This window comes from Cherax quadricarinatus, chromosome 56 (assembly GCF_038502225.1).
Source record: "Cherax quadricarinatus isolate ZL_2023a chromosome 56, ASM3850222v1, whole genome shotgun sequence".
In the NCBI taxonomy this organism is placed as follows: Eukaryota; Metazoa; Arthropoda; class Malacostraca; order Decapoda; family Parastacidae; genus Cherax; species Cherax quadricarinatus.
This window is the reverse complement of record NC_091347.1, coordinates 19,544,041-19,568,466: the sequence shown is the minus strand read 5'-3', so window position 1 is coordinate 19,568,466 and position 24,426 is coordinate 19,544,041. Positions and strand designations below refer to the sequence as shown.

Here is a 24,426-nt window from a genome sequence, read left to right as displayed (position 1 = left end):
CCAATTCACACAAATTTCAAAATATTTGTTTCAAAATAGGGTCCAGAATAAACAATGCAAGCATTCCTGGCACCAAAATAATATTTCCTCTGTTTATTAGTTATGTTTTCAGGCTTTACAAATGAATTCCACTTTTATTTTTTATTCACATAATGAATTTTTATTCACACCAAAAAATAGAAGATTACTGTTATTGTAATAATTGTATAAATAATATCAGCGTATCTGTAAATGCACATTAGACCCACCAGCTGACGTGTATTGGACGCATGATGTCATTTGTTTACTCTTGAACATCAGCAAAAATCGAACATTTCCGCTGCTTTGAGCTCAGTTTCAAGCCATTTTCAGTCCTAAAACCAATCAAAAATCATATCTGTTTCTCTAATATATCTTCCATTCTATAAATGAGACCAAGAAACTGTGAATACAACTGTAAAAAACATACGAAAACACACCACAAAATCGGTGCACATTTACCACATAGATGCATTCTTTCATATCTAGGCCCAAATTTACCGCTCACAGCTTATCTGAGTGAGCTGAGCTCATGGCGCAGAAGTACGGCTTGGACCCAGGCTTCAAAGCCGTAGAACTACAGGACAGACCCCTCAAAGTTAATTACTGGGAAGTGCTAAACCCATAAGAGTCATACAGTGCCTGAGAGCATTTAGGTTTGATCCAAAGAAGGGTAGGGTAAGTTGGGTTCCTTGAATCAAGAGCCCCTCACCAGTATCAAGATATGTCTCCCTTGAAAAGACTGAAAAAAAAAAATCCCAAGAGTGTATCCCAGCACTAAATGTTAATACAGGTCTCCCTCAACATTCGCGAGGGTTAGGGGATCAAGAGCCTTGCGAATGTTGAAAAACCGTGAATGTTTGGTGCCCCAATATATTGTAGGGAAATATATTACAATACTGCTTCCTTAACTTGTTGAACCATGAATAATCATAAAATACATGAAAACGTCGTAAATTGTACTAAATATATACATGTTATGCTTTAATAACGTATGTTATTTAATAACATGTTAATAACATGTATGTTATTAAATACCACAGACCACCACTGCCTCCACCAATGCCTCCACCACTGCCTCCACCAATGCCTCCACCACTGCGAGTCCCTACTACACTCCCTCCGACCCCCGCAACTGGCAGCCAGCCCTCCCACCACTCAGTGTGGTGAGTGTTTTGTTTGTTCATTATTTGCTATTAAACTACAGTATAAATAATGTAAACCCATTCATGACTGCATATTGGAATGGCTATTAGGAAAGGTATTAGACGGTGACATCATGTGTTTACTCTTGAACACTGCAAAGAATCGAACATTTCTGCTATTGCTAATAATAACAATAGTAATAATAATAATAATAACAATAGTAATAATAATAATAATAATAATAATAATAATAACAATAGTAATAATAATAATAATAATAATAATAATAATAATAATAATAAATACGATATAATTGAAGAAGGAAATTGTACAAAAATACGAGGGAGTGGTTGACACATCGTCAGTGTGACTTTGTTTATGCTGGAGTGAGCATTAGTCTCCCTGCTCTTCCAAACATTTCACAATAATTCAGTTGAAGCAGTGGTATTTAATAACATATATGTTATAAATAATAATAGTACATGTTATTATTAATAACATGTATTATTATTAACATGTATGTATTTAATAACATATATGCTATAAATAATAATAATACATATTATTAATAACATGTATTATTATTATTAACATGTATGTTATTAAATACCATTGCCTCAATCACTGCCTCTACCACTCCAGTCACACTCAATCTACAAGCACCAAACACAATGAATTATTGTGAGAGGTTTGGAAGAGCAGGGAGACTAATGCTCACTCCAGCATAAACAAAGTCACACTGACGATGTGTCAACCACTCCCTCATATTTTTGTACAATTTCCTTTTTCAATTATATCATATTTATTATTATTATTATTATTACTATTATTACTATTGTTATTATTAGCTGTAGCAGAAATGTTTAATTCTTTGCAGTGTTCAAGAGTAAACACATGTCACCGTCTAATACCTTTCCTAATAGCCATTCCAATATCCAGTCATGGATGGGTTTACATTATTTTTACTCTAGTTTAATAGCAAATAATGAACAAACAAAACACTCACCACACAGTGGTGGGAGGGCTGGCTGCCAGTTGTGGGGGTCGGAGGGAGAGTAGTAGGGACTCGCAGGTGGCGGGAAACTTAAATATGATTTGGCGGCTGGGAATTTGGTGGCTGGGAATTCGCAAATGTGTGAAGCCCGTGAAAGTTGAAAACGTGAATGTTGAGGGAGACCTGTACATCACACTTGTCAATATCGGCTAACATTTCTTGCCTTATACTGTTAATGTTTAGATTTTTAGCTTCTGGCTGTTCTAATTAAGTTGACAATAATGGCAACTTAAACTGAGGATAGTACATCAATTATTCACTGTAAAGAGATTACATACTTTATTGTAAAACCCTTAACTGAACAGTTCAACAGTACGTACTTAAATATTAATAATAGACAATGATGGATAAATAGCCAAACCACTGTTGATAATAGTAATGAATTACAAAAAAATAGTAAAAATTTAGCTTTATAAAATGCTGAATGACCTTCGTGAGTTTAAGGCTTTTCTTGGATAATAATTAGTGAATCTGGTTTAGTGGATCCTGATGAATATATTAATACTGTAATTCCCAGTAGTGAGTGCCTTTGAGTGGTAATAACAATCTTCAACTTTACATAAATATATTATACTATTCTAATAATAATCTGTCAATATTTCATAACCATCTTCTGTAATAAGAACTGTGTGTTCAAACTGGGCAGCTCGTCCATTGTCTAACATGACTGCAGTCCACCCGTCTTCCAAAATAAGTACATCTTCCTTACCCTGAGCTATGATGGGTTCAACAGTAAATGTCATCCCTGCCTCCATGCATCCTGGATAAGTATTATCTGTCACATAAAGAGCAAAAGTAAACATAAGGTACTAATAGTACTTGGATTATTTAGGAATTATAAAGCAAACAGATTTAGTGCTCTTTGTATCATGCAGAGGATTCAGAGTGTATAAATTAAAAGGTGATGTATGGTCCCCCAGTGTATAATACAGTGGGCTGAGGAGGGGCTGTTGAGGTGGTGTGGGCATGTAGAGGATGGAGAAGGATACAATGATGAAGAGGGCACATAAATATGAGGGGATGGGGGGTTGGTGTCATTCCAGGAATGGATGGAGAGTAAAAGTGACTTTCATTTTTAGGGACTTCAGCATCCAGCAGGTTTGTATGAGCATATTAGACAGGAGTGAAAGGCGACAAGTGGTTTTTAACGGATGTGCTGTTGTAGTGTAAGCAAAGTAACCTTTGTAAAGGGATTTGGGTAAACCAGTTAGCTGGACTTGAGTCCTGAAAGTGAATAGGGCAGTACCTACACTCTGAAAGGAGTGGGGATGTTGCAGTTGAGAAGATAATTTGAACTGTGATGTCAGCACACTTCTGGCAAGACAGTGACCAAATGAAATGATGATGAATATGTTTTCTTCTTTGGGTCATCCTGCCTTGGCAGGAGATGGCCACTGAGGTAAAAGATAAAACCCAGCTGTTTCCCACCAAGGTATGGTAACCCCCTCTCCCTCCTTCCCAAAATAAAACAGCATTCACCATAATTCCTTCTTGCCACAAGTGTATAGGCATCATAATTTATATAACCCTCTAAACTGCAACATTACTCTTCCTTCACAGTGCAGGCACTATACTTCCCACCTCCAAGGCTTATAGTTAAGCTATTCAGTTGTCTTGAATCTTTCATATACAGGAAGGCCCCACTTTAAGGTGCTTCGCTTTACAGCAATTCAGTAATAGGAACATTTCAAATTATAATGACAAATTTGTTTATAGAGCTCCCTGATTCGCTATTACGGCATCCGCGTACCACTCTGTTTATTTACATCTTCCGTGAGCTCTGGGTTTATCAATTATGTCTGGAAACATTCCAAAATTTCAAGTACGTACTTTAAAGTTATTGCGTATTTATATATATACATGTACACTGATAATTGTACTTATGTGTACCTGTACCTAAATAAACTTACATACTTTGCTGGGGTGTAGTTACACATTTAAATCACTAAGAGTGTATCACTAGTGTTCAAGATGCAAAAATAATAATAATCATTCTGGGACACTTTAACCCTTTGACTGTCACAAGCCCCTTTCTGAAACTGTCATTCTATTTCGCAAAATTTTTGGAAAAAAAAAAATTATTTTTTTCTTATGAAATGACAGAGAATCTTTTCCCGATGGTAATGACATCAAAAGTACGAAATTTGGTCGAAAACTCACGGAATTACGCGAAGTTAGAGGTCTCGGTGATTTCGCCGAATTTGAGCCCTGGTTTTGGCCAATTCCGTAGTTCCAGTTGACCAAACTCGTAGCTATTTCTTCAGAACTCCATTTTTTCTATCAGTTGAGTACAAGAAACTGCCCATTTATCAATTTGAACTACCCAATAAAGTGGTCAGAAATTGGCAATTTGGCCAATTTCATGCAAATTAAAAAAGATGCCAATTTCAAAATAGGGTCCAGAATAAACAATGTAGACATTCTTGGCACTAAAATAACATATCCTCTGTTCATTAGTCACATCTCTAGGCCCCTCTTATATTACTATTGCTTTTTATTTTGATTTTTTATTCATACAAAAAATACAAAATTTACTGTTACGCAGACTACTGCATTATTATAAAAATGGTATAAATAACATCAGTGCACTAGTGGAAGAATATTAGACTCCCCAGTTGACGTGTATTGGACATGTGGTGTGATTTGCTTACTCCTGAACATGGTAAAAATCGAACATTTCTGCTAATTTGAGCTCAATTTCAAGGTCGTTTTCATAGTGAAACTAATCAAAATAATCTCTATTTTTGTAATATGTTTTCCATTTTATCACGTGAGACCATGAAAATGAGAATACAACAATAAATACTATACGAAAATACACCTCAAAGTCAGCGCTTTAATCCAAAAAAACGGTCAGTTTTTTTTCTAACCATACCCCGGCCGAGATTGAACCCGCGGTCATAGAGTCTCAAAACTCCAGCCCGTCGTGTTAGCCACTAGACCAGCTAGCCACAATAAGATTCGTCCAACTAGGTATGTTTCTACACCATAGGAAGGTTAGCACAGGCACCACTGTGACCACAAATGCAAGTTTTTACAGACGAATCTCCAGCTAGCGTGGCCGTGACGAATTCTAGCTCAAGTCCCTTCACTGCTGTCAACATGACTCACGAAATCGTAATGACACGATTGCAAACAAACCATACCCCGGCCGGGATTGAACCCGCGGTCATAGAGTCTCAAAGCTCCAGCCCGTCGCGTTAGCCACTAGACCAGCTAGCCACAATAAGATTCGTCCAACTAGGTATATTTCTACACCATAGGAAGGTTAGCACAGGCACCACTGTGACCACAAATGCAAGTTTTTACAGACGAATCTCCAGCTAGCGTGGCCGTGACGAACTCTAGCTCAAGTCCCTTCACTGCCATCAACATGACTCACGAAATCGTAAGGACACGATTGCAAACAAACCATACCCCGGCCGGGATTGAACCCACGGTCATAGAGTCTCAAAACGTCAGCCCGTTGCGTTAGCCACTAGACCAGCTAGCCACAATAAGATTCGTCCAACCAGGTATATTTCTACACCATAGGAAGGTTAGCACAGGCACCACTGTGACCACAAATGGAAGTTTTTACAGACGAATCTTATTGTGGCTAGCTGGTCTAGTGGCTAACGCGACGGGCTGGAGTTTTGAGACTCTATGACCGCGGGTTCAATCCCGGCCGGGGTATGGTTTGTTTGCAATCGTGTCATTACGATTTCATGAGTCATGTTGACGGCAGTGAAGGGACTTGAGCTAGAGTTCATCACGGCCACGCTAGCTGGAGATTCGTCTGTAAAAACTTGCATTTGTGGTCACAGTGGTGCCTGTGCTAACCTTCCTATGGTGTAGAAATATACCTAGTTGGACGAATCTTATTGTGGCTAGCTGGTCTAGTGGCTAACACGACGGGCTGGAGTTTTGAGACTCTATGACCGCGGGTTCAATCCCGGCCGGGGTATGGTTTGTTTGCAATCGTGTCATTACAAATTTTTTTTCTCATTATGCACTGCGTGCTGCAGGATTTTTTTTATGTGGTGTACCCTGGCCACACAGACCCATTCTCTTACATGTGGGCCTACCAGCTTTCTCCCGCTTGATTTGAAGCCACTAGAATGTTTAGGCGTATTAATACGTCGGAAACATTGGCTTATAAGACATATTTATACGACCGAAACAGTCAAAGGGTTAAATGTAGCATATTACATTATTATTATAGGCAGTTTCATTAGTTCATCTATGATATTTTTTCAAAATTATATACAAAACACACTACCTATCATATAAACATACTGTTGAAATATGAGATGTGGTTACCAGGTGGCTTGCAGTTGTGATGGCAAGAATTCGTTTTCTCTAGTCTAACACCAGAGAAGCTGAGTAGAGTATAGTATTAGTGGGGTAACTGTAGAAAAATACTCCTTTCATGTGCCTTAACTCATAGTGTCATTCGCTCTAAAAATGGTGTGTTGATTGAGTATGGGAGTGTTGCTGTTATTTATTCTACTGCACCAATGTGAAGACAACTTGGGCACAATATAAGGTGTTTGTATTGTGGGGAAAAAGTTTTATAAATGCATGATTTATGCGAAATGAATGAGTATGAACTGCATTCATCTGACCGCCCACCTCCCGTTTGTTTACATTCACCGTGTCTCTCATTCTCTCTCATTTGATGATGGAATTTATTTATTTATTTAATTATTTATTTATGTTTTTGCAAATAGTACATTGAGATTATGTATTTACAATAATGGGTTGCAATGCAAAGAGAGTCTCTATTATGCCTAGGCATTATGGGCCGACTTAACATTATTGGGTTACAGACTACTTAACACTAAGAATTATATCATAGTTGTACAGTAGAATATTAATTATATCATAGTTGTACAGTAGATTATTAATTATAAGTGAATCTAATTTATATAAGACAAAAGATATATTCATATATGGACTCCCGGTTAAAAACTCCAGGAGTGTTCAGGTGCCAGTTTTGTGGAAAAAGTAGATTAGTCAATGATTCATAAATCACATAATCCTGTCGATGCGGGGGTCCAATGGAAAACAATGATTCAATCACATTCCTGTCGACAATGGATAAAAGGTTCAAAAGTAATTGCTGAAATTATGATCTAAGGGTAGTTGTGATAAAAAGGAGTCATGAGCCTCTTACTTTAAATGCCAAGTTAGAAATGACTAAACTTAGTGAACAAGGTGTCACTGGCAATAAGCATCATCATAATAATAATAATAATAATAATAATAATAATAATAATAATAATAATAATAATAATAATAATAATAATCCCTCTGGGGTGCTTTAAATTTTTTCTCAAAATTTTATAAGAAATACGCTACATATCACATAAAAAAATGCATACAATCATAGAAAAACAAATGAACATAATTGTGAAGTGTGGTAGCTGGGTGGGCTACCACCCCTGTCACTCTACATTAAGACTACAAATATTTTAAAGTAATGAGTGTACTGTTCTCCATGGGGAAGTGGAACAGAATTCTTCCTCCGTAAGCCATGCATGTTGTAAGAGGCAATTAAAATGCCGGGAGCAAGGAGCTAGTAACCCCTTCTCCTGTATACATTACTAAAGTTAAAAAGAGAAACTTTTGTTTTTCTTTTTGGGCCACCCTGCTTTGGTGGGATATGGCCGGTTTACACAAATAACCCGCACATAGAAGAGAGGAGCTTACGACGACGTTTCGGTCCAACCTGGACTTTGTAAATGGTCCAAGTTGGACCGAAGCATCATCGTAAACTCCTCTCTTCTATGTGCAGGTTATTTGTGTATCATTCCAGTCATGGTATTGTGCCTTTTTTTTTTGTTATTTATGGCCAGTTTGTTGAAAGAAGAAGAGTATACTGTATGTCCAGTTTACTTTTTCATTTTTTTTTCTGCCTAGTTCTGTTGCTAACTTAATACAGTGGACCCCCGGTTAACGAACTTTTTTCATTCCAGAGTATGTTCAGAACTGACCGAATGTATAAGTAGATTAGGACCCCCAAACATACACGTACAAACGCACTTACATAAATACACTTACATAATTGGTCGCATTTGGAGGTGATCGTTAAGCGGGGGTCCACTGTACTATATATGAGTGTGAACACATGTTATTGGCATTTAAAAGGGTGTTTCACTCCACAGCCATTTTCACTTTATGGCAGTAGCCTGGAACCTAATCCACCGTACAAGTGGGGCCCTCCTGTGTGTTACCCTGATCACATGCCCACAACACACTGAATCCTTGAAAGCACCTGTCTCCATTCTAATCTAACATGCTTATACATGCCTGATGGTACTCAAACCATTTAAATTATTATAAAATAAATATAAGAGAAAAGGATACAGTAACAGAAAATACTCACAACAATGATATATATCTGGTGGCCCATGGAAGTACTCCCCAATACCATGACCAATGAAGCATGGCACTACAGTTACTCCTAACTGATCAGCAACCTCTTGTACCTTAGCACCTGAAAGACCACAAGTTAATTGTGTATCAGTTAATAAAATTCTTTATTATCTTATTAATACATCGGCTGATTCTCACCAAGGCAGTGTGGCCTGAAAAAGAAAAACTTTCATCATTATTCACTCCATCACTGTCTTGCCAGAGGCGTGCTTACACTACAGTTATAAAACTGCAACATTAACTCCCCTCCTTCAGAGTGCAGACACTGTACTTCCCATCTCTAGGACTCAACTCTGGCCTGCCAGTTTCCCTGAATCCTTTCATAAATGTTACTCCAACAGCACATCAAGTATTAAAAACATTTGTCTCCATTCACTCCTATAAAATATGCTCATGCATGCTTGCTGGAAGCCCCTCACACACAAAACCTCCTTTACCCACTCCCTCCAACCTTTCCTAGGTTGACTACTACCCCGCCTTCCCTCCACTACAGATTTATACACTCTTGAAGTCATTCTATTTTGTTCCACCCTCTCTACATGTCCGAACCACCTCAACAACCCTTCCTCAGCCCTCTGGATAATAGTTTTGGTAATCCCACACCTCCTCCTAATTTCCAAATTATGAATTCTCTGCATTATATTCACACCACACATTGCCCTCAGACATGACATCTCCACTGCCTCCAGCCTTCTCCTTGTTGCAATATGTTAATAAATTTTTTTTTTTTTTTCAAGAAGTCGGCCGTCTCCCACCGAGGCAGGGTGACCCAAAAAAGAAAGAAAATACCCAAAAAAAAAATACTTTCATTATCATTCAACACTTTCACCACACTCACACATTATCACTGCTTTTGCAGAGGTGCTCAGAATACAACAGTTTAGAAGCATATACGTATAAAGATACACAACATATCCCTCCAAACTGCCAATATCCCAAACCCCTCCTTTAAAGTGCAGGCATTGTACTTCCCATTTCCAGGACTCAAGTCCGACTATATGAAAATAACTGGTTTCCCTGAATCCCTTCACTAAATATTACCCTGCTCACACTCCAACAGATCGTCAGGTCCCAAGTATCATTCGTCTCCATTCACTCCTATCTAACACGCTCATGCACACTTGCTGGAAGTCCAAGCCCCTCGCCCACAAAACCTCCTTTACCCCCTCTTTCCAACCCTTTCGAGGACGACCCCTACCCCTCCTTCCTTCCCCTATAGATTTATATGATTTCCATGTCATTCTACTTTGATCCATTCTCTCTAAATGACCAAACCACCTCAACAACCCCTCTTCTGCCCTCTGACTAATGCTTTTATTAACTCCACACCTTCTCCTAATTTCCACACTCCGAATTTTCTACATAATATTTACACCACACATTGCCCTTAGACAGGACATCTCCACTGCCTCCAACTGTCTCCTCGCTGCTGCATTTACCACCCAAGCTTCACACCCATATAAGAGTGTTGGTACTACTATACTTTCATACATTCCCTTCTTTGCCTCCATAGATAACATTTTTTGACTCCACATATACCTCAACGCACCACTCACCTTTTTTCCCTCATCAATTCTATGATTAACCTCATCCTTCATAAATCTATCCGCCGACACGTCAACTCCCAAGTATCTGAAAACATTCACTTCTTCCATACTCCTCCTCCCCAATTTGATATCCAATTTTTCTTTATCTAAGTCATTTGATACCCTCATCACCTTACTCTTTTCTATGTTCACTTTCAACTTTCTACCTTTACACACATTCTCAAACTCATCCACTAACCTTTGCAATTTTTCTTTAGAATCTCCCATAAGCACAGTATCATCAGCAAAAAGTAACTGTGTCAATTCCAATTTTGAATTTGATTCCCCATAATTTAATCCCACCCCTCTCCCGAACACCCTAGCATTTACTTCTTTTACAACCCCATCTATAAATATATTAAACAACCATGGTGACATTACACATCCCTGTCTAAGACCTACTTTTACCGGGAAGTATTCTCCCTCTCTTCTACACACCCTAACCTGAGCCTCACTATCCTCATAAAAGCTCTTTACAGCATTTAGTAACTTACCACCTATTCCACATACTTGCAACATCTGCCACATAAGGAATGCTTTCAGACCCCCAAACATACACGTACCACTCTATCATATGCCATTTTCTAACTGTACTCCATAATTGCTCCTCTATCCACTCTATCATATGCAATCCAAAAAATAAAAACTTCCCTACCTTTATCTAAATACTGTTCACATATATGCTTCAATGTAAACACTTGATCTACACATCCCCTACCCACTCTGAAGCCTCCCTGCTCATCCGCAATCCTACATTCTGTCTTACCTCTAATTCTTTCAATTATAACCCTACCATATACTTTTCCTGGTATACTCAGTAAACTTATTCCTCTATAATTTTTACAATCTCTTTTGTCCCTTTTCCCTTTATATAAAGGGACTATACATGCTCTCTGCCAATCCCTAGGTACCTTCCCCTCTTTCATACATTTATTAAACAAAAGTACCAACCACTCCAACACTATATCCCCCCCTGCTTTTAACATTTCTGTCATGATCCCATCAGTTCCAGCTGATTTACCCCCTTTCATTCTACATAATGCCTCACGTACCTCCACCACACTTACATTCTGCTCTTCTTCACTCCTAAAAGATGGTATACCTCCCTGGCCAGTGCATGAAATTACCGCCTCCCTTTCTTCCTCAACATTTAAAAGTTCATCAAAATATTCTCGCCATCTACCTAATACCTCCCTCTCCCCATCTACTAACTCCCCTACTCTGTTTTTAACTGACAAATCCATACTTTCCCTAGGCTTTCTTAACTTGTTTAACTCACTCCAAAATTTTTTCTTATTTTCATTAAAATTTTTTGACAGTGCCTCTCCCACTCTATCATCTGCTCTCCTTTTGCACTCTTTCACCACTCTCTTCACCTTTCTTTTACTCTCCATATACTCTGCTCTTCTTATAACACTTCTGCTTTGTAAAAACCTCTCATAAGCTACCTTTTTCTCTTTTATCACGCCCTTTACTTCATCATTCCACCAATCACTCCTCTTTCCTCCTGCCCCCACCCTCCTATAACCACAAACTTCTGCCCCACATTCTAATACAGCATTTTTAAAACTATTCCAACCCTCTTCAACCCCCCCACTACTCATCTTTGCACTAGCTCACCTTTCTGCCAATAGTCACTTATATCTCGCCCGAACTTCCTCCTCCCTTAGTTTATACACTTTCACCTCCCTCTTACTTGTTGTTGCCACCTTCCTCTTTTCCCATCTACCTCTTACTCTAACTGTAGCTACAACTAAATAATGATCCGATATATCAGTTGCCCCTCTATAAACATGTACATCCTGGAGCCTACCCATTAACCTTTTATCCACCAATACATAATCTAACAAACTACTTTCATTACGTGCTACATCATACCTTGTATATTTATTTATCCTCTGTTTCATAAAATATGTATTACTTATTACCAAATTTCTTTCTACACATAGCTCAATTAAAGGCTCCCCATTTACATTTACCCCTGGCACCCCAAATTTACCTACTACTCCCTCCATAACATTTTTACCCACTTTAGCATTGAAATCCCCAACCACCATTACTCTCACACTTGATTCAAAACTCCCCACACATTCACTCAACATTTCCCAGAATCTCTCTCAAAAATTAATATGGAAATTAATATGCAAATTAATATGGCATCAATATTTTTTATTAACTTAGTACTTCCACCTGACATTGATAAAGTAATGTACCATATTTTCTGTCATAAAAGACACCATAATTTCAGAAGTCTTTTTAGAAAAAAACATTTAGTTATATTATCATGTATTCTTCTACTATCATAGTTACATCAGCCTAGTACTGAAGACACCTGACAGACAAAGTGAAAGAGAAAGTGTGATGATAGAGTTAAAAACACTGAATTTATCAGTAATGTTGCCTGCAAACACACATACTATACACTCGTGCACAGATCACAACAAAACTAGGACAGTTGTGTGGAGGGTAGTAGCATGTAGTGAAGGGTGGTGGTTTACTGTATTGTGTTGCTGAGGGTGTTGATAAGTTGTGAAATGATGTTGAGGGTAGAAATGAGTGATGGCCAGTTGGGGAAGATTGTAAAGTGTGGTAGTATGTTGTGGTTTTGATGTGCCAACATACTGTAGATGATTACAGAGTAGTGGCAGCTGTAGAAGGTTATAGCATAATGGCATGTTATGGATGTTTGTGGAGCATATATCACATAGACAGGTGTACTGTCTGACAGTATGCTATGGTGGTTGTAGTGTATAGTAGCATGTTGTGGAGGGTTGTAGTCTGACTGCATATTGTGAAGGGCTGTCAGATATAGGGACATGTTGTTGAAGGATGTAGAGCATGGTGAGGTAGCATGGTGTGGACCTCTATATAGTACTAACATGTGACATAAAGAGAAATACAGTTCTTAAGGAATATGGTGCAACTTTTTCTTGCATGCTGTGCCACATGACTGGATCTGTGTCACACTGGTGGGATCTGCACCACATGACTAGGATCTGTGCTACATGGCTGGGATCTGTGTCACATGGCTGGAATCTGTGTCACATGGCAGGGATCTGCATCACATGGCAGAGATCTACATGACATGAATGGGATCCATGCCACATGGCTGGGATCTGCATCACATGGCTGAGAGCCTACAGATCCATACTGCTCCCTTGTTATGGATTCATGTATACCAAATTATAGTACTACTAAACTGCAAATGGCAGCAGATTTTTCTTTTATGGTTTTAATTGAGCTGCTCTTCCCTAACAGGGATTAAACATGGTTCACCTCAGCCACTCCCATTTCTCTGATTTGTAACCCTCATGGGTTCAAAAGCATGATATATAAACAAACAGTAAATAAATAAATGACATTAAGAGGGTAGAAGGTGTCATGACACTACAGAAGAGCTCTATATCGAAGGAACTGGAGCCATCCTTCCTTCAAGAGCGATGGATCAGTGTTGATGAAGGGCTCTTGATCTAAGTTACTGAAGATATCCTCCCCATCTTTGGATTAAACCTGATTACCTCTAGCTTCTCAAGCTCTGTCTGACCTCTACAGGTTGTGCCCCACCATGAATATCCAGAACAAAATTAATGCATGACTATTACATGTTCAGTACTTCACTGTAAATATAAGAATAACAGAAATAGGAAGGAAATATAAACACATTTACAGTATAATGTGATCCTTTATTGACAATGTTTCACCCACTGTGTGGGCAAAATGTTGTCAATAAAGAATCGCATTATACTGCATATGTGTTTATATTTCCATTGTGTCGGTATTTTATACCATTTATTTCCATCCAGAAATAGGAAGACTTACCAATAGCAGTAAATGGGACTCCCGGAGCACAGATCTCTATAGTTGCATCCCGGCACTGTCTTGCTGCCTCTACTAAGCGCTGACCTGCCTTATCAACATTTCCAACAATGTATGTCTCACAACAATCACCATGATAACCATTGTAGAATACCTATAAGTGCATTAAATGCTGTAATTATTAAGAAAATAATATATTAAGACTGTACATACAAGTAACAAGTAAAATATTGTACTCTATATAGAGGAGTGGTAAAATTAACCCTTTCAGTGGCCATCACATAAAACTACAAGACTGATTAGATAATTATAATTATAATCATGGGGGAGCACTAAACCTGTAGGATTATAAAACACACTGGGGGGGGGATATGGAAGGTATTTAGGCTCAATTCAGGGAACTGGAGCACAGATCCACTTCCCTAGATCAAGAACCCCCTCACCAGCATCAAGGAACCTCCCTTGAGGGGAATATGACAATGAGACCAGGGTCTCGCATGTAGTTCTACGTCATGAGCTCAGCTTATTCAGGTAAGGCGTGAGCAGTAAATTTTGACCTAGACTTGAGAGAATGGGTGAGTGTGAACAGTATTAGAAAAATCCTGCCTCATGTGGTGCATGAAAAAAAACTCTGACCATGTGTTTGGTTTAAAACAGAGAGTTTGAATTGTTTTCTAGGATGATTTTTATGCTTTTACTGGCTGTTTCTTGGTATCTTTTGATAGAATGGAAGACATGTTACTGAAATAGGAGATGATTTTGATTGGTTTCAGACCGGAAGTAGCTTGAAATTGAGCTCAAAAGTAGCAGAAATATTTGATTTTTATTGATTTTCCCAAGGATAAGTAAGGATCCCTTACACCCCTCAATCTGTTTTATAGGTATGATTTAACTATTGGGACACTGTAAACCATGACCAATCATTCCTGGGTATATTTTATCTTCTGGGATATAGAGTACATCTTCCATTTTTGTGTGATTATGAATTCAAAATGTAACATAGAAGAGGCCTGGGAACATGATTAATAAACAGAGGAAATATTGTTTTGGTGCCAAGAATGTCTACATTGTTTATTTTGCACTCTATTTTTTAAGTGGCATTTTTTAATTTTGTGTAAAACTGGCCAAATTACCAACTTCTGTGCACTTTATATTTGTATTAGTTGAATGGGCAGTTTCCTGTGCTCAATCTATAGAACTGAAGGCAACTAGTGAAATAACTAAGAAAGGAGTAATGGAAATGACTTAAAATAGGACTAAAATTTAGCAAATTCACTGGTGTAAATTGTACCCAGACTACTAATTTTGTGCCTGCATAATTGTGTAAGTTTTCCGTGAAATTTTATACTTTGGTGTCATTACCTCCAGAAAGATTCTCTACCATTTCAGAGGAAACAGTATTTAAAAAAAAAAAAAAAGGACACTGGTAATAATATTAATTTTGGGGGCTGGGCAGTGAAAGGGTTAAAACAATACAGTTCATTACTATTTGCTTTAGAAAAACAGGCTCCAAGATACAATCAATTTGTTTGTAAATTGGCAAAGAGTGCTGCAACTTGTTTACTAGTTGGAAACCAATATGTTGCACTTTTTCCAACATCCATATTATGTGCAGTGCTTCCAGCAAGTCTTAACCTAACACTTTTAAAAAAAGATTAAGGCATAATAATTGATAATGTACAAATTTGTTACCTATGTATGAGCAGGGACAAAAGCTTATTTTAAAATATACAAAAAATAAAACGGCAATGTGTACAAGCAACTAAGAAGAACTGGTAAAATAAATTCAGCTCAATATATGAATAATAACACATGTTATTATTTGAATAATAATTATTCAATAATAATAATAATGGAAATAATGAAAATAATAATAATAATAATAATAATAATAATAATAATAATAATCAATAATGGATAAACAGAAGGGCAGATGGAGGTGTGAACCGCAGCCTGTAAACTGACAGTCTGATGCTCTATTTTCTCAACTACTTAGGCCTCTAACAGGAAAGATTTGGAGGTAATCCTTCCTGTTAGAGGCCTGGGTAGTTGAGACAATACAGAGTCGGACTGTCAATTTATGGGCTGTGGTTCACACCTCTCCCCAGTCACCCTTCTGTTTATCCACTGCCACTTGTGTATTACAACTTAATTTGAGTTCATAATCAGTAATAATAATAATAATGACATTAATAATGCTACAGTAGAAATAACTATGAAAAAATACAGTATCATGATGAGCTATAGTTAACAAAAATAAGATTAATATATTTGAATATTACAGTACGTATAAATAAGGACACACAAATAACCCACACATAAAAGAGAGAAGCTTACGACGACGTTTCGGTCCGACTTGGACCATTTACAAAGTGACTTTGTAAATGGTCCAAGTCAGACCGAAATGTCGTCATAAGCTTCTCTCTTCTATGGGCGGGTTATTTGTGTATCGTTCCAGTCACGGTATTGTGCCTTTTTTGTTATTTATAAATAAGGACATTATACTTGCCGTAACATCAACAGATATAATATCCCCATCCACCAGCTGACGATCATCGGGTATGCCATGACAGGCTACATTATTGACACTGGTGCATACACTTTTAGGGAAGCCCAAATAATTCAGAGGTGATGGGTAAGCACCATTCTCAATTATTTTATTATGTACAAGTTTGTCAATGTCTTCTGTTGTTATGCCCACCTGAAAAATAAAATAAACTTGGATCTTTTTCCACAGATACGTTTTAAGAAATGTATTATTCTACATATACGTACACCTTTTTGCACCAGATTAGAATAATTTTTGAAAGACTGATTTTTCTTCACATTGTAAGTTGATGAAAATTAATGAATAAAATTTAAAAGAGAATATAAAAAGAAATGGGAAACTTATGTTTATTTACAAGAAAATACAATAGGTACTACAAATGACAAAATTTGGACAAAATATACAAAATATAAAGACTTAAAGGGTATCTAAATACATAAAAAGTTTAATTCAGACTGGAATTTATCATTTTTTTAACATTTTTAAAATGGTCGACTTTCGTAACCTACAGACATTTTGGCATAAGACTAGCACAACTCATGTAGACTAATTCCCAATAATGGTAACATATGATATTCATCTTATGTCTGGTAATAATAATAAAAATTGAGAAGTTATTTTAAAAATATGGATATAAACATCACTCTCCATAATTTCATAATGATAAATTATTTACTGTACATTCAATATACACTTACCTATACTTTCCTGTGTTTCTCACTCCTGTAATATTTCCTTTCCAATTTATGAGACTTGGTCTGAGACCAGGCCATAAAGGTGATGACATCTGCAACCATTAGCAGATATAACAAATACGACAGATACTGCATTTAACAGTGGAGTACTAACACTGCAAACAGGTTTATTGATGTCATCTTAGTCAAGCGTTTGACCATTACTCAGGACGTATCCCGGAATGTCTAACATATTCATAAATGTTACCCTGCTCAAGAATCAAACCCAAGATTAAGTTACAAAACGATGATTGATTTCTGAGAGTAACACCAAAAACACAGCCTCTATAAGAAGAAACTCTTTTGGAAGTATACAGCATTACACAACAATTCCTGAAGAAGGACTACACAATTTGTTAGTTTATACAGTTCAATTAAAGATGAGACATGAAGTGTAGATGTACAATAACACAAGCCAACAAGTGGTACATTAATTTCATAGACATAAGGATTTTTTTTTGCTAAAAGTATCTGAAATAAGATACTACAGTGATAAGCAGACAAACAGGTAGACAGATAGATAGGTGGAGATAACTGCACATGTGCATCCTCTGTTACTTACCAAATAAGCAACAAGAATGATATTACCTGAATATTTTCTCCAACAATATTGAGTACACTGCGTGCCAAGTAACAGGAGTCTCTCATAGCCTGCACTTGCCAATCTGCCTTAACTTCAGGAGAAGATGGGCTCAACGGAGGGTCTCCAGTCTGAGCATATAGTGGACAAGTTATGTGGGCAGGTACTTGTTGAGCTGTTGAAACTTCTCCGACACGATCAAGTACAGTGTAACTTCCAAAGTTAGCTCTAAACAGGAAACACAAGAACACATTTTTTTTGCAATAATATTCTTTTCTTCTTATACACTTAAAATACTGTACTGTAGTTAAACAGACACTATTGTACTAATAAAGTATTTAGGTTTCATAAGTGCCAAGGTAATTTATGTAATCAGTGGTCCTTGAATTACTCCAGCTGATCAAAAATTCTTTGTAATCTGCAATTATTCACCTGAACTCTCATTACACTACATTAAAAAAAATGTGATTTGAAATAAAAAATCTACAACATCTAAATATAGAAGATTATTTAACCATATTAATTTTCTACCCTTTATAGCAATCATTTTACAAGCTGCATTAAGTCATTCCCTCCCCCCCCACAAAAAAAGAAAAAAGAATTTGAAGAATAAGTGGCTTCAACAATTTACTATTAACCCAGAGAAGAACCTTCAGATGGTGGTTTTGGCCTGTCCTGGACATATCAAATCACAACAGAAAGAGAAAGTGGAGAAAACCAAAAGACAGGTCAGGTGAAAATACCAAAAGCCAGGTCAGAAGAGGTAAGGAGAAAGTCAAAGTCGTGTCAAGTAAAGTGTGTTCTAAAGATTTGTGCACCTGACTATTTACCAATAAAGGCAAGCATCAAGTAAATAAAAAAAAGGGGGTCAAGATTTACCTTAGGAATGTTGCACATAAGGATCAATTCAACAAGCTGGCATCTGCAAACAGCTAATAGAGGATAGTTTAGCATAAGACCAGCTTATAGGATGGCTATGGAGTTTAACATGCCAGAAATGAGTGTTGCTAGTATCAGTAATGGAAGCACTTCTCTAGTGTGTAAAAAGTCTGCCAGAAAGGAAGCAATCTGCTTCAATAATGTATGAAAGAGGGTAAGTAGACACTACAAGTATTGGTGGAAGAAGTCTCCTGCTGATAAATGTAGCGTTCCTACATATTAATGTATGACATATCCGAGGACCTGCTGGTGCTCTGCACCTTGGCTGACCAGTGTATCTAGGGGTAGGCAAAGGGTATTGGTTCCACTTCAGGGTTTCTAGTGAATTTTCATATATTTTTAATAATGACCACTATATTTCCTCAATATCTCTTCTTGCAGAGTTATTACAAATATTATATTTGGACTGGTATCAGTGATTTACTCTATATTCCTTTAATTTTATTTTTATTAGTAAGGGGAAAATATATTTACTGGTAACTGCTTCTTGGTTTATTCTGGCCTGAGAGAACCAAGTGTACTTAGCAATCCACTGTTACAAAATTTCTTTCATTTTTTGGAGATGTGGAGTGCAAGAGTGCATTAATAAACAGTGAGATTTATTAGACAAACAATTTTTACACATAACAAGCTTACTGACTCCTTATCACTCTTGAATTTGTAACAGTTAATGAGGTGGAAATATAGTACTATTGCACTAAGCTGTTTTCAGTGTGTCTGGAATTCGTGTCTAGAAATGACATATGACACTGCTTGTGTAACAAGCTCTGCCAATATGAATTAATCTGCTTACCTAAGAAATGAATAGCAACAAATTATTACAGCAAAATATTATGAAAACAACTGTGGCATTAAAACAATAAGCCAGTACAGTGGTACCTTGGGATACGAACAGCTCAAAATTTGGACAATTATGTAAGTGCTTTTGTAAGTGTATTTTTGGGGGTCTGAAACAGATTAATCTGATTTACATTATTCCTCATGGCAACAAATTCGTTCAGTATCAGCACACGAATAGCCTTCTGGAACGAAAAAAATTTGTATCCCGAGGTACCACTGTACTGTACAATGATAATAAACTAGTACTGTACAATGATAATAAGCCAGTACTGTACATTTATAATAAACCAGTACGTCATGCTAACAAAAATATTTTACCTACTTCTTAAAGATATCCCAAATGCCACGATTCTGCTGAATGTGTCCTACACATGGAACACTGCTGAGTACATTTGCAATGGGTAGTGGACTTAGAGTCATAACTGTCCCAGAAGGCAACAACACTGGGGAGCTGTGGCTGCAATGTAGACTCTTCTGGTCATGTAAGTATGACTTTCTGCCATGAAACTTTTGATGTATTTGAAGACACATATTGTCAAACTGTGTGTGTAATGACAGAACTGGACCCTGTTGACAGCATTTTGTCTTCCTCTTAATTTTGGCATTAATTATGGACTTTTCATGGACATCACCATAATCAATGAAAACTGTTCTAAAATCATCTGTGCAGGAACTAATTGACTTACAAGATTTAAGCCACTTAGGTTTTAAAAGTAGTTGAAAATTTTTATATGGTGATATATGTGGCATTATCTTAATAATTCTTCCAATCATCATTGTTACTATGCCTACATAGTGTATATAATGTCCACAAGCACTGCTTTACTGTACAAGTATTCTATGTGTTTGAAGCTGAAATGCTCTACTCTCTTGTTAGTGAAGACAAGAAATTACTTCACTGCTGAGCTATATGCTATTTAAATTTTCTTTGCTCTTAGTTATTTCTCTTTATGGGTGAATTCTTATTTATATTTAATTACAACAACAGTTGTTGTGACATGGCTAACTAACTTAAAGTATGAAATTGGTGGATTATTTCACTTCATAATGGAAATAAAGAATAAATCTTAAGTTTCAAGCGGCATATCTCTAATCAAACTGCATGTGTTGGGAAGAAGTGGTAACCCAATGTAAAATATCAGGCATAATTCAGTCACTGAAGGATCTAGTTTCTGCTCACGTGCTTACACTCTGCGTCATTCTGCTTCACATGAATTCTATAGTAGAATTCAGGCTAAACACTTACCATGTGTTAACATATGAAGTTTATTTTTACATACAGAATTCCGTGTACGATATTCTCGGTATATTGTAACTAATACTTTATGTATTAAAAGGAAAAATGTAGCATAAAATCAGTGATGCTAATGACAAAGTTAAATATATTTGCCACTTTTTGCTCTTTAGCTTTGTTTGAAAAATAAACATCCAGTAATTTTGCACTTTTTTTTACCAAGTTAATTTCCAGCTTCTAGCCATACAGGACCTGAAATATAGAGAAAAGGTATCTTTGGTGACATGGTATATTGCCAATAAAGAGAATAAAGACAAGCTGCAGAGCAAGTTTTTATTGGGATAAGGTTTTACTCTGCGTAGAGCTTTACTAAGTCACTTACAAAGCTCTACACAGAGCAAAACACTATTTCCATTAAAGTTAAATTACTGCAATTTGCATCTTTGTCTTCATACCACAAGTAACATTATATCATTATTTGAAATTTCCATGTGTATTACCATATATATTATGAACGAAACTATCAAATTCACAGCTTCAGACACTGAAAATATAGATCACCATCACTAAACATTAACCTGGTAGCTGTTTATTATGTTTATTAACATAAATACTGTTAATTTGTCTGGCAACCAATATTATTATTATTATTATAATAATCAAAAAGAAGCGCTAAGCCTGGCAACCAATAGACCCAAATAAAAATGTCACATTGACTTCACTGGGTAATTTCATACAATATTTGTTTATAAATGATAAATGATAAATCATAAACTTTATTTCTATGAAGTGTGGTGTACATTTAATTTGCAAAAGTTTTTTTTTAATACATAGGGCATTTCCCATCAAGACTGTGGTGACCCAATACAGAAGAATCACTTTGATCATCACTCCATGCTTTGGCATGCTGCTCTTACCTGTATGTTTTGTACCTCTGTATGTATGCTTAAATTACTAAATAAATAAATAAATAAAGAAAAACTTTATAAAGGAAAGGTGATATCGACATTACAGAAGCCCCTGGTTATAGGGAAGTATTTAACCTGTCTAGGTCAGTGTCTGAGGAAGAGATGGCACTCAAGTTTGATCCAAGGAGTAGGGCAGGTTACAAGGGAATATAAGTGGGTGTGGTTAAGTGTATGTGGTCCTGCCTAGTATGGGCCAATAGGCCTACTACAGTGTTCCTTCATTCTTGTTCTTCAGACCAATTTCTTGAATCAAGAGCCCCTTACTAACATTAACGGCCCTCCATTAATAGGAATTCTTCCAATAATTATCCACTTCCTTTGATCAAGAGCATTTCACCGGCAGCCCTGGTAATGAGACTCCAATAAACATAACTCAAACTTAACTGAGGCAAACTCACTATTATTCCAAGCTGCCATAATCCTTCTCTTCTTTTTCAAGATACAATCACTGTGCCAAGAGGCAAGACTTGTCCTCTCTTCTGCCCATTAACCTTAATTATTATTCTTGTTCTTGTTGGAGAGTTATAGGACTATTTATAGTGTAGATGGCAGCAAGTTGTGCCTCCTGCTGCACCGGTAACAAATATTACCTTAAACTGGGAGATAAAACAAGACTAGATTATTATAAACATGGGGAGCGCTAAACCCGTAGGATTACACATCGCATGTGGGGGGATGGATGGTATTCAGGCTCAATTCTGGGAACCAGAGCAAAGATCCAATTCCCTAGATCAAGAGCCCCTCACATAGGTTATTATTATAATCAAAAAGAAGCGCTAAACCACAAGGGCTATACAGCGCTGACATAGGTTATCATACATAGCAACATATGTGTAGACAACTTAGGATAACTCAAAAAAAGGCACAGAAATACCTTTTACGTGCTTATTGGGGCTGTTAAGTCACCCAAGTCTACGTCTAATTTAGCCTTGTCTACCAGGAGTTCTGGCAAATTATAAAGGACACAAAGTTTCCCCCAGAAACAGAAATGGGAACAATCAAGTCTAAATTTAGTCAGGTTGAGTCCTGCCTGAATCCCGGCAGAGCCAGACACTAACACCTCAACACCACTCACAAGCTGATGTATCATCAGTCATATATAACCAATTACCCAGCACAATGTGTAATTATTATTATTATAATCAAAAAGAAGCGCTAAGCCACAAGGGCTATACAGCACAATGTGTGATAAAGACCAGCATCCAGGGCTGACAATGTGCGAAATTCATCGCTGATGTAAGTTTATTGAAGTATAATAATAATAATAATAATAATAATAATAATAATAATAATAATAATAATAATAATAAATCTTTATTTCTACATGTACAAGTTATACAGATCATAACTGACAATAATGACATACTACTATATAGAAAGCCACTTGTTATGCTGAACATTTCCAGTAAATTAGGTCAGTTTTGTCCCAGGATGCGACCCACACCAGTCGATTAACACCCAGGTACCTATTTTATGTTGATGGGTGAAGATAGACAACCGGTGTAAGGAAACACGCCCAATGTTTCTACCCTCGCCGGGAATCGAACCCAGACAGTCGCTGTGTGAAGCGAGAGCTTTAGCCACCAGGCCACCAACTGTACAGGTACATAAACCTGTACAGTTATCACACATAATGCAAATTACCAATGATGCTCAAGGTAAGCCCAGAGCAACATGTCAGCACCTGACAGGCTGGGGCAGAGCTCATATTTTCCCTTGAGACACTTATGCAACTTGTCAGTTTTCAAAACCATTAATCACACTCATATTTTTGCGTTTCTTGTCCATGTTCTTGATTCCCCGAAAAAAAAAAAAAATCTACTTTTGTTCCTTGCTCGAGTTTATAGGGCCACCAGAGGTGACGCCGTATTGAACAATGTTTCACGGTGGGTCAGGAAGAATCATGGGTTATAACCCTAATAGAAAGTAGATTATAATAAAAAAGAAGCGCTAAAACACAAGGGCTATACAGCGCTGCAATAGAAAGTAGAGCATTTCGCCCAAATCTGGTCGGTAATTAGGAAGGGTGCAAAGGTTCCCTCTGGGAATAGAAACGGGAATAATTGTTCTCAGTAGGTTAGGCTGACCCCTTCCCACAGCCTGAGTATTGTTGTAGAATTCCACCTGGTGGATTTTCTTTTTATTTTAATTATGGGGAAGTGCTTAACCCATAGTGGTCACATGGTCACACTCAGGTTCGATCCAATGATAGCCAATTCTTTGGATCAAGAACCTTCCATTAGCATCAAAGAACTTCCCTGAGGGGGATTATTAAAGTTATGAGGGAGCACTAAACCCATAGGGGTCATACAGTGCCTCTGGGGCAATCAGGTTCATTCTAAGTAAGTGAAGGCCAGGTCCAATTCCTTGGATCATGAACCCCCTCCTTGGAATCATGGCACCTTTTTTGAGGGTGCCATGGATATATATTTCTTATATTGGGTTTAAAGGCTAAAAGTTGTAATTTCATTTTACTCATAGGGAAGCACTAAACTTGTAAGGGCAATACAGCACCTGGGGGATTGGAGGCACTCAGGTTCAAT

The 24,426-nt window shown here is 37.1% G+C and overlaps 1 protein-coding gene across 11 annotated transcripts; it reads right to left on the bottom strand.

Annotated features, from left to right (window-relative positions):
• Positions 1-2,482: 2,482 nt before the first annotated feature.
• Positions 2,483-23,749, bottom strand: LOC128700724 (methionine aminopeptidase 1D, mitochondrial). 11 transcript variants are annotated; one of them, XM_053794080.2, is made up of 8 exons: positions 23,706-23,749; positions 22,282-22,479; positions 20,004-21,167; positions 17,911-18,130; positions 16,550-16,741; positions 14,044-14,194; positions 8,589-8,699; positions 2,483-2,993 (listed from the first exon to the last, which is right to left on the bottom strand). In XM_053794080.2, exons 3-8 carry the CDS (start codon positions 20,456-20,458, stop codon positions 2,797-2,799), a joined length of 1,326 nt encoding a protein of 441 aa, XP_053650055.2. In that variant the 5' UTR covers positions 20,459-21,167; positions 22,282-22,479; positions 23,706-23,749; the 3' UTR covers positions 2,483-2,796. The 11 variants fall into 11 exon arrangements, with proteins under 11 accessions (XP_053650055.2, XP_053650057.2, XP_053650056.2 ...); XM_053794082.2 differs by having other exon boundaries at positions 23,645-23,741; XM_053794081.2 differs by having other exon boundaries at positions 23,573-23,710.
• Positions 23,750-24,426: the final 677 nt, after the last annotated feature.

Coding starts and splice junctions, on each gene's coding strand:
- LOC128700724 (XM_053794080.2), bottom strand. CDS start 20,458: ATGATGATTGGAAGAATTATTAAGATAATGCCACATATATCACCATAT. Junction 16,742..17,910: donor TTGTTGGAGAAAATATTCAG/GTAATATCATTC, acceptor TTTATTTTTCAG/GTGGGCATAACAACAGAAGA. Junction 14,195..16,549: donor TTATATCTGTTGATGTTACG/GCAAGTATAATG, acceptor ATGCACTTATAG/GTATTCTACAATGGTTATCA.